This window comes from Bidens hawaiensis, unplaced genomic scaffold (genome assembly GCF_021521415.1).
Source record: "Bidens hawaiensis isolate Kalapana, Puna unplaced genomic scaffold, B.hawaiensis_p1.1 tig00002525_1, whole genome shotgun sequence".
NCBI lineage: Eukaryota > Viridiplantae > Streptophyta > Magnoliopsida > Asterales > Asteraceae > Bidens > Bidens hawaiensis.
This window is the reverse complement of record NW_027491138.1, coordinates 196602-208300: the sequence shown is the minus strand read 5'-3', so window position 1 is coordinate 208300 and position 11699 is coordinate 196602. Positions and strand designations below refer to the sequence as shown.

Below are 11699 nucleotides of genomic sequence, written 5' to 3'. Positions count from 1 at the left end.
CAAATGCCGACGGTGACAGCAGCTAACCTCTTGCTAGCTCCGGCAGCGAGTCAACTCAGTAGTCTTACTTCAATTCGGGGCTCTATTACGCCTCTATCGTTGACGGTGAACTCATCTATTTAAAGACATTTTAGATATGTGAATTCATGCTTAATTGAACAACTTTTTTAATAAGATTGTTTACTTTAAATGCAGGCAACCGATTTAAACGAAAACCAAACAAAGGCAAAGAAGCAAGTGCTTTCTTGCCCAATTTGTTATGACATGTTAATATGGAATGGTGATCCAGTTTTCTCGGTGTAAGTTTTATAATTATAAATATTTTTCTCTTACATCAATCTAATGTTTTTTTTTATTATTATTAATAATTTTGTTTATTTATTTTGTTGCAGAGATTCTACCCCTAGGTTTATTTTAGAATGCAGCACATGTAAAAAGGCTTACAGTGGTAATGAAACACATCTTGATTTAACAATAACCAGTGGCTCCAAGAAATCTGATGGATATATGCCAGCTTCTTCTGAGCTTTTCAGGTATTTTATTTCTACTTCATGAATTTCCAATTATTTTTGAAGCATGGGTCTTGTGGGAGTATCATCTGGTTCCATGAGATAGAGGAAACGTTTACTCTTGTCCCGCATTCCCAAACCATACAAACAAGTCTGTTATGAGTGAGATTTTACTGGGTACGTTTGTTTGTTTTCTGACGTGAACACTTAATTGGGATTGCAAGCGTTAACGAAATCAAATATCGAATTCAGCTTATACCTCAAAGTCACAAATAATATGTTTCCTTATGCGACCGTGAACATCACGCGTTTGTTGATTTAGGCTGCCTTTAGTATCATTCATGTACGAGAGAGGCTGGCGACAGAGCTTTTCGATATTGGGTGGTTTCCCGGGCCCAGAGAAAGAGGTAACGCAATGAATAGGTTATTTTGAACATGTACTCATGTAGGAGGCTAGAGGTCATAGTTTCGACCCATTTACTTAAATCGTTATTCATCGTTTTTTATGAAACTTTTTTGCTATCATTTCTTTGCAGTTTGAAATGATGAATGATTATCTTAAGCCAGTCATTGGAGGAAGAATTATTGACGCTAGTTGTGCTAGTGGGATGTTCTCAAGGCTTTTCGCTAAAAGCGGCCTATTTTCTCTTGTTGTTGCACTAGATTTTTCGGAGACCATGTTAAAGAGGTGCTACGGCTTCGTCAAGCAGGAACGAAACATATCTCAAGAGTATACATCTTATTTACATATTCTAATAACATTGACCAGTTCTCATTAGAAGTGGCAAAATAAACGGGCTTGTAACCGGTCATAATTGTTTTTTTTTGGTGGCGGAACTTAAACCTTTAAACATGGAGCCGAAAATACTAGATTTTTTTTTTCACTAAATAAAAACCAAAAAGCGAAAAAAAAAATAAGTAGTGTTTTTAGTTGGCTTGTTTTGGGCAATCAAAAATCATATATTACCAATTCTGAGCCCAAAATATTACTGAAAATATATGGGATATACTTAGCGAAAATATATGGCTATATTTAGAAGTTCTGAATCCAAAAACAAGTGGGTCACGAGCCCCTCCTTGCCCCTATTAAGTTCCGTCCATGATCCCATTCGCCATACATAAGTAAATAACTAGATACTGTCACCTCTAACTTTCATAAAGTAAAGATGAATTTAATTATTTTTTGAATGTAAATATGTATTTTTAGAAAGTTAATATTGGTTAGAGCTGATATTGCACGGCTTCCATTCGCTTCAAGTTCCATTGATGCTGTGCATGCTGGTGCGGCTCTTCATTGTTGGCCCTCACCATCTGGTGGTGTAAGTATTTTGTAAATTTTTTTAAGGTAGCCAACATAGAAAAGCCATTCAATTTTCCTAAGAAAATATAATAATTATATATTTAAGTTGGTTACATTAGATAACCGGTTTTTAGTATTGCCAAAAGTTAAAACCACTAGCTTGGTCGATCTAGTGACAAAGGTGTATGACTATCAACCAAAAAGTTATGAGTTCTGGTTTCATTTGAAACATAGGAGGAAATATTAGTCAGTTCAAAGAAAAAAAAGGTATTGCCAAAAGTGAGTAAAACTTCATAATTTTTGGCTTTGGTTATTTATATAATAATAAAAGTGGGAGGATTGTGCAATATCCTTATGTACATTATGCATCCCACTTTGTACGATGTTAAATTCTTTTTTATATAACTTTTATTATATTTACTTTTGGCCCCTACATTTTTTCATAGTTTACAAACATGTCACAAAATATATTTTAGTTTTAGTCGTCAACATTTTTTCACTTCCAACTTTGGTGTCCTATACTTTTCATCTTTTACAATTTTTTGTTTAACGTTTACGTTTGAATTTAACGAGTTAACGCGATTCAACGCATGTGTGTGGTTGAACGTTTTTATGTCTATTTTTCCGTTTAACAGGCCCATGGCAACGCATAGATGTTAAATTGACTTAGTTATTTTTTTTCTATATTTTATGTTTCAGTCTTATTTTTGTGTGTTAACACGATGCAATGAACGTATGTGGTTCAACGTTTTTACGTATACTTTTTGGTCAGTTTTTTAATGGTTAATATTAGTTGCTGGCTGCATGAGAGGGGATGGCGAACGTAGGCTACGATGGTGATAACTTCATGCTTTTAAGCGAACTGGATGTGTAAATACATGGTTTTACCCCTCCGTCACAATGTTGAGCAAAGTTGATTAATTTGCACAAATATTTTATACGGTTTGATTATTTGGTTTAGATTTTATAAATTGTTCCAAAAATTTGTGAAAGAGTTACATGTTTAGTCCCCCACTATTAATCTTTCTTACTTTTCAAAGGACTAGTAATGACTAATCACATGTATCATTCATGTGAATTGTGTATTTTAAAACTGAAACCATAATAAAATAATCTTTTATGTGATGTTAACCCCATTTTATTTGAATCCCCAATAAAATCGAAGGTTCGAGTTAGAAATCAAAAGTGATGAAGTCGACACAGAAGTTTCAGTTTGGAAAACTATTTATTAGAGTTTCAACTTTAAAAATAAAAAGATTGCCGTCACATGGGTGAAACGCGACATTGCTTTTTCCTTAAAAATAAATGTGATTAGTGGTGGGGACTAAACGTGTAGCCTCTCATAAATATTTAAATTAAGTTTACTATTTTAAAGTATGGGCCCAAAATTACAAAATGGTTAAACCACATGAACCTTTTTTGCAATTTCTTTACACAAGTAGCTGTCTTTTTGGTACACTAGAAAATTACTCCTCAAAGTAGTTGGGAGATGTAACACTAAAATCTAATGTCGTTGGCAACAATGAATATTGAATAATATTGCATAACGTGTCTAAATAATAGTTTTTGGGTGTTTTTTAATGTACTTATAAGAAAATTGATGGTATTTAACGGGTATGTTAGACATTTTCTTTAACGGCGAATGTATTTTACAAAGATTTAAGCAAGGAGCGTAGAAAAAAAAATACAACAGGAAAAGAGAAACCATTAATCATGACATTTCAATATTTCATATAGTTAAATAATCTTCTTTTGACCTTTTTGAGCTAAACGTCAAAGTTTTTACGTATGTGAATATTGTAGTTGTCATTTTTCAATTTGTAGTGTTAGAACCGGTGATTGCAAAACAAGCGTGGCTAATGAGTTGGGTAATCATGTGAGATTGGCTTGACATGGAATACTTTTTTGTCGCAATCGTTTTAGTCATTTTATAAATCATTAGTGCGTCAGATATGATCATGAAAATGAATATTTAATCTAATATTTTGGTAGATTGGTTTAGGAGGTTTTATGTATTAAAAGTATTACTCCGAGTGACTTACAATCATTTTCACCCATTTCTTGTTTTTTTTTTCTATATTTGGCTCGAGTATTTTCCATACTCATTTTCAAATAATCAATAACACATCACAGGTTGCTGAAATAAGTCGAATTCTACGACCTGGAGGGGTTTTTGTGGCCACCGCCCACATAGTAGATGGTCCGTATTCACGTATCCCCTTTTTATCACCTATACGCAAGGTATGCCTTTAATATGATTTTCTTCTATCCCCCACCACCAAATTAAAAAGATAATGACAATGATAAAAAGGAACCGAGTTGGTAATTTCGACCATTTTCTTATTAATGGGCCAGACTAGATTGTTTTTAGTGTTAATAATAAAGAAAATAATAATGAAAGTGCAATTAAATCAAATACAAATTAAATTAACATTTTAAACGTGTGGTTTGGTGTATTGTTCTTAAATATTTGACATTTACGATTTAATTCTGTATGAAAAGTTCAAAAAGAGAACAAAAAATTTTCAAGTCAACATAATCTGACTTGACACGTTATGAAACACACCAAAATTGTTTGTTTTGACATATTATCTAAACCGTCCATTTTGGACAACTTAGAAAAAGGGAGAATTTGAGTTATCAAGGAGTGATGTCTATACTATTTGATTGTAGGCTTACAGGCATATATCAGGGAGTCATGTTTGCCTATCTGAAAGTGAGCTAAAAGACATGTGTTCAAATTGTGGACTGGTGAATTACACTTATGTTAGAAATAGACGATTTATCATGATCGCTGCCCGAAAACCGAATTAGACATGCTTGCCTGGTCAAATATCCATGAAGATAAAAGGGGCTCTAGCTAATAGTATCATGGTAACAATTGTATGCACAACAGCATGATTAATTCACGGAAAAATGACTTCTCTAAATTGTATCTTTTACATTCATTTGTATGTCTGAATGGGGCCATTAGTCGCAACTTAATACTGGAATTTGTTTTTTAGGCGTCTCGGTTTTCGATATTGAGATCCAAAATTTTTAAAGCCTAGTATGATCACTGAAATTCCAATGATATATGCTTTGGCATCAACAAATACATATAATGACAATCATATAAACAATGTTCCTATTTTACTTCAAAAGCATTGTATATCATGCTTTAAAACCTTGCATTCTAAAAAAAAATTGCAAGTTTAAATGGGAATAAAAACAATTATCCCTTTATTTTCTTATGTTAAGCAAATCTTATATTAAGAAATATCTGAAATGTTATTATCTTGTAAGAAGTTAGCCTGTTATCACTAGGGTGCCAAAATTAATGTAAAAAAAATCTAAACTACGACCATTCGAGCTGAAGTTTTGGTCTGACTAGTTATTTTTATAGTTTTATGTCTTTAAAGTTGTATATTAGCAAAATAATATAAAAATAGTAAAGTGAGGTTTAAAAAAGGAATATTGGTTTTAAATAATTCCAACTATGACCTATTGGTAAATATCAGTCCCAACTTTACACTTGCCTGCTGACCGTCCCAACTATTGATGTATTTGTTTTTAACGGGCCGCGACTAACGGATGTTAACTCCGTTAGTGATTTGCTGTCGTGGACCTTCTTCTCCGGCCGCATCACGCCGAAAACTTGCCGGAAACCTGCAACCCGCCTCCATTCTCCCTAATATCGTTACACCATCTCTCTCTATCTTTCCCCTCATTCGAAACCTAACCGACGTGCCGCCGTTGTTGTCTCCGGCGAAGTCCACCCTCGTCAATCGTGCACCATTCGAGGTAATTGACACATCATTCGACTCGTTTTTATCCTCTTAACAAAAGCCCTATGCTTATTTTGTAAATCGTGTAACATTAATTTCAAATTTTTGAAACTAAAATCGGGTTTGGTATATATGGATTGGCCATGAAAGAAGATGAAATCTACTTCATTTTCTAATTTCCGATGTCTTTTGAAGAGAGAGGGAGACGGTGTGACGATATTAGGGAGAATGGAGGCGAGTTGCAGGTTTCCGGCAAGTTTCCGGCGTGATGCGGCCGGAGAAGAAGGTCCACGTCAGCAAATTACTAACGGAGTTAACATCCGTTAGTCACGGCTCGTTAAAAACAAATACATTAATAGTTGGGACGGTCAGCAGACAAGTGTAAAGTTGGGACTGATATTTACCACTAGGCCGTGGTTGGGATTATTCAAAACCAATATTCCTTTAAAAAAGATAGCATGTTATAAGCCAAGTTGTCAGTTGATAGTAGAATCTAGGCTTAAATGGAATGGCCCATCTTAGAAGTAGGGCTTGTTGGATTGCTTGTTAGGCTGAGGGGTGTGGGGGGCGCGAGTGGGGGCTCCAGCCAATAATATTGTGACGTGTGGCAGAGAGAGAAACTGGATAAGATGGGTGTTGGAGCCCCCGCTGGAGCCCCTGGCCCTGGTGTGGAGGGGCGCGAGCAGGGGCTCCAGCGGGTTTTTTTTTTATTTTTTTATAAATATATTCAAAAAACGTATTATTAAAAAAACTCATACATTATTAAAAAAAAACACACATTAAAAAAAAACACATTAATATCTAAAAATAAAATAAAAATTAAAGTACTAAAAAAACATTATTCTTATTCTTCGGCTTGGTCTTCTTCGATCAACCTCTTTCGGATACGTTCCTTTTGCTTTTCCATCAGCATTTGATCGACCGGATTTAGGTTACTGAAGACTCTTGTAAGGAAGTCCAAATCTCTCATTCGGCTTTTTTCCTTTTTGTCATTAGAGACCACCTCCATGGTTTTGTTGAATTTATTGAGGGATTCAACAAGATCGACGATGTTTACGGCTCCCCCCTCAGCCGGTTTTTTCCCCTTGGCGTCCCGTCCCAATGGCCGCCTCCTCGGCGGTGAAGACATTTCCTCCCCCGCAATGTTTAGGTCGAATCCAACGCGGCAATCCGACCCGGCAGAAGTGCTATACGCTCCAGACGAACTAGTTTTAGTCCGTTTCGGCCCTACTTCCGCATCATGGTCGGGCGCCACCAGCTCAACCCACTTGGCACACCTTCTCAACCTCTCCCACAACTTTACATCGTCCCACGTCTTCACCGTCCCATACCTCCGCAGACACTCCTGCTTCCACTCTTCGACAGTGAAATTGTAAACCGCCAAATCATCACTGCCACTTGGTCTCATACGACCGGCGTTCCTGTTGAAAAGATTAGTAAACAAGCCGACAAATTTTCTGATTTCGGACCACCGACCTGAAATCATATCGGCGTTCCGCTCTGTACTCCCAACGAGCGAATAGAACGTCTCCCTAACCTTTGTCCAAAAGACCTTGCTCTTTTGGTAGTCGGCTGCAAAATGCATAAATAAATTTGTAAGTCATTTAACTTTTTTATTTAACTTTTTTATTAAAAATCATTTTTAAAAACGTTAAAACAATTACCGCAACGCCGATCCTCAGAAATGACTATCCAAGACCGACACAGGGCTTCCTTCTCATCCGATGACCACTGTGACATCTGACCCGATCCGACCCGACCCAGGTACCCGTTTCTCTGATCCGATCTCTTTCTTTTATGATTTAATATTCATTTATATTTATATTTTACTTTTAATAATAATAATATATTTTCCTTCCCGCCTCTTTCTCTCTCTTCCTTTCCGCCGTCCCGTCCCTCTTCTTCTCTCCGCCTTATTTCTCTCTTGTCGCCGTCCCGCCCTTAAGCCTTGAACCCCTTCTCTTATTTTTGTGTCCTTTGTTTCTTCCCGCCTAAGGTTGTCTGCGCAGCTCCACGCGCCAGACTCCTTACAAGGAAGCCTGCGCGAAGACCAGTTGTTCCTGCGATACGCGAGGCGAACTGTTCTCGCAGCGCGCTAAGAATTGTAGTTCTTCTCGCAGCGCGCTAAGAACGGTAGTTCTTCCCGCGACGCGCTAAGAATTGTAGTTCTTCTCGCAGCGCGCTAAGAACGGAAGTTCTTCCCGCGGCGCGCTAAGAATGGTAATCCTTCCCGCGGCGCGCTAAGGATAATAGTTCTTCCCGCGGCGCGCTAAGGTTTGTTCTGTCAGCCTTCGCCCTCGCGCGTGCGCTCGAGCCTTCTCGCGCTAAACCCTTTGAGTTTTCTTCTGTTTAATCTAGCCGTTTGCTTTTGTGTTGTCTATTCTTCTGTGCTGTTGACCTGATCTATCTTATGTCTGAAAAGTTACTTTCGGCGCAGCATGCGCACCAACCCCATTGGTTGGTAGAAAAAGTGACTGACATTATCTTTTGAGATCTGCTTTTCCATGCTTGACCAGTACCTTTATCTGACCCGCCCATGCCTGTTTACTGTTACCTGTCAGCTTTTCCTTGTCCCCTGCAGCTGCCATATCTTTTGATATCTTTTGCTTTTGGAATCTTTTACTTTTTGGAGATCTTTTCCCCTTTTCTAGGGATTGTGTTCCCTAGGGTTTCCCTATAAATAATAATCTTATTTTCTTTCTAACACATCACACACAAACACTTAATTTAACCTCCTCCTTGCTCTCTCTGCCGCCTCCCTCTCTGCCACCGTCTTCCTCCCTGTTCTGCCCTGCTTTTCCGGTAATATATATTATATATAATAATTTACTTATTAATTATGCTAACTTATAATCAAGACTTAAAACCAATCGTTAAAACAATGATCTTTAATTATAGGTTAACTTTGCTTGTTTAAAGTTGGTTCTTGCTTTATCTTACACCGCATCGTTTGTCAAGTGAGTAATCTCGTACCTAATCCCTTTTTATTTTAATGTTTTGGGATGTTCATGTGTTCGTACAAACTTAGAGTCTTAAACTTGTTTATGAACTTTAGTCGCGCAGTATCCCATGTGTTGAGGACGTAGACTTGGCTGTTTATTTGTATGTGTGGATCATTAACCGTCTTGTCGGTCTATTCCGCAGTTCTCATGGTACCATTAGATGAACACGGGAGAACTATCGTTTATGATTTTCTCTTTTGTTTACACTTGCACAGTCTTTCTTGTTTGTGAGCACTGGCAGTCTATGAATCTTAGAGTTGGTCCCGATCAGATTACACCCTTGTTGAAAACCAGACATACACATGTTGCGCGCAGATTTATTGTTATCTATGTATTGTATTAAACTTGATTTCTCACCAACACGCAAGTGTTTGACGTTTATTTTAACACATGTTCAGGTTTGCAGTAGCTGTTTTGGAGCTTGTGGACACGTAGGAAGTTTTCTTTATTTTGGACCTAGATTAAAATGTATCAAGACAAGTTATTGTTGTTCGAATATTATGTTATATTGATTTATGATGATTTATGTTATCTTCTGTCTACTTTGCGTGTGCGCGAATGAATGTATTTATTAAATATTGACACCCAATAGTGTCACGAGTAATGAAACAATATGTGGCGCCCCGATGTATAATCCGCCTTTGGTCGGGGTGTTACAACCACGGACTGGTTTTCCGTTTCGTCCTCGGAGTCGAAGCCGAACCCGACCCGTCCGTTGCAACTTGTTTTTTCCGGTGGACGCGTCTCCTTGCTCCCGTAGCATCACCTTGTGATTCTTGTGTCTCCGGAACAACAAAATTAGGAGATGGTTGTATGTTGGATGGTTGAAAGCCGGATGTTTCTTGCGACCCCGAAAAAAACATCGATTGGTCTGGTGACGACCATAAATCGTCGTAACTATAACCTGAATATAGGTTTGGGTACCAATTTCCAGCCATGTTTTAAAAAAAAGGTTTGGAAGATGGGTTGATTTTGGGTTTTTTTTGAAGTTATGGTAATTGTTTTATGTGATTTTGGGTGTGGTAATTGGTTTAGATTTATATATAGTGATACACAGATTTTTTTAAAAAAAATTAAAGAGCCCAACGTCTCTTTTATTCATCCCAACGGCTCCTTCACGCACCCCAATGCTCCTTTACGCCCCCTTTCTCCCGCTACCGGCCTTGCGCCTGCTTTGAATTCCGCGCTCGCGCCCCTCTCGCGCCCCTCTCGCGCCTCGGTGGTGTGGTGCTCGCGCCCCGGGGCGCGAGCGGATGGGCTCTCGCGCCCCCGCTGAAGCCCCACACCCCTCAGCCTTACTTTGTTAGCATAGACCATCTAATTCCTTTTATTTTTAAATGATGGCCCAAAGTGAATTTCCAAGTGATTTAAGATTTAAATGTCATTTTACTTTGCTAAACTAACTTTATTATTTATTTAATATATATTATTACACTACATGTTTATTTCTGTAAAATAAAATAAATGTGAACATAAAATGATACTTTTCTGTAATAATTAAAATAAAATCATAAGGATAATATTTGGTCATGATTTCAATGCGTAAAGATGTCAAGATGATTATGATAATGTCCATACACCATCATGACAAACTCACATCAACACTAGAGAACCCAAAAACACTATCAAACCTTAAAATGGACATTTGTGACACTTTATTTTACATTTATTACTAAAACTTATAATAAATATGAACTATATACTGATGCCTTTAAAAAAATATAACATTAACATTGGTACTAATAATAGTAATGATAATTATAATAAGAAACTGTTAAATTTAATACGACATATAAATTGAGTTTACGTATTGTCTTGTGTCATATGTTTGATAAACACAGATTAAGAATATAATATACCAAATAAGAAAAATATCTATAAAGGTAAAATATAGCATTACTAATTTTCTAACAATTAATTATGAAATGGTATATTAAGAGATACGTATCCCATGTGTTTTTATATGTTTTGTTTTTTAATTTTATATGAGAAAAAAAAGCATAAATATACCAAAATATTCGCTTAAAAGAAAAATATTGAAAAATATATATAAAAAATAAAAGTCATGTATGTGTAAATTTATCAATTTTCTTCGTTACTTACATAGTCAGATGTATTTTGAAAGTTATAAACGAATAAAACTGAAATGCAATTTTACAATAAATATAAAATAAATTTTAAGTAGAGATCAAACATATAAAGAAAAACATTTATATAATTGCCTTACCACCTCATTTTCTTTTCCACTGTTATCAATCAACACAGCGAAAACTGTTTATTGTTGTTACCGGTCTCTAATTGCATGGGTTCTGCGTTGAAGTTACTGAGTTTTTATAAATATTGTCCTTGGCCGATATATTAATTACATATCGGTAGAAAAGAGAAAGAGAACATCTTAGTAAAAAAAGTACATAAATTGGATGGTTAGTTAAGTTAGTTGGTGAAGAGGTAGGTCCCAGCAGAGCCCAGTTGGACCCGCAAGACTCACCTTGAAGAGGAACGTCTGCGCAGAAACCAACAGGATCCGCAGGACCAACCATGCTCAGAGATGTGACGTCCTTAAGCGCAGTACGCAAGCTGGTCCCGCAGGAAATGCCTCCCAATGGTGAAGGACTCCGCCTGTCCCCGCAGCCTCGGATACAAGCCATCAGGGAAGGCCACCCGCGCAGCAAGGCTACACGCACAAGGCACTTAGCTCTCAATCACTCAGTGTCACCTGAAGGAATGAGCAAAGCCGGGAACAATCCCGCACAAGGGCGGGAGGGGGAATACTCCCGCCCAAATAAGCCAGTCCGTACGATACGGGAAGATCTTCTGTACTGTACCTGACGAGGTATGGGAAAAAGATCTGACTAAAGAGAGGACAGCTTACTGACACAGTATGGCGAGCAGCATGCTCCTGTACTGTGTCACTATTAGCCGATGCCTACTCACCAACTACTGCCATACCACGTGCGTAGCCGGCAGTTGGTGGAAAAGGAATAGTACACAGCAGGCCTGGTCACTATCAGCCGCTGCCTACCCACCAACTACTAGCAGGGCACGTGCGTAGGCCACTGTTGGTGGAACAGGAACACTGTTGCAGCCGGCCACACCTCCTTGGAAACCTACCTTCGGCTAT

At 37.5% G+C, this 11699-nt stretch overlaps 1 protein-coding gene across 1 annotated transcript; it reads left to right on the top strand.

The window, feature by feature from the left end:
• LOC143619845 (putative methyltransferase At1g78140, chloroplastic) lies at positions 1 to 4689 on the top strand. Its single transcript, XM_077091675.1, has 8 exons — positions 1 to 105; positions 196 to 299; positions 393 to 533; positions 832 to 916; positions 1046 to 1239; positions 1717 to 1828; positions 3943 to 4050; positions 4483 to 4689. The coding sequence occupies exons 1-8, from the start codon at positions 4 to 6 to the stop codon at positions 4621 to 4623; spliced, it is 987 nt and encodes a 328-aa protein (XP_076947790.1). The 5' UTR covers positions 1 to 3; the 3' UTR covers positions 4624 to 4689.
• Positions 4690 to 11699: the final 7010 nt, after the last annotated feature.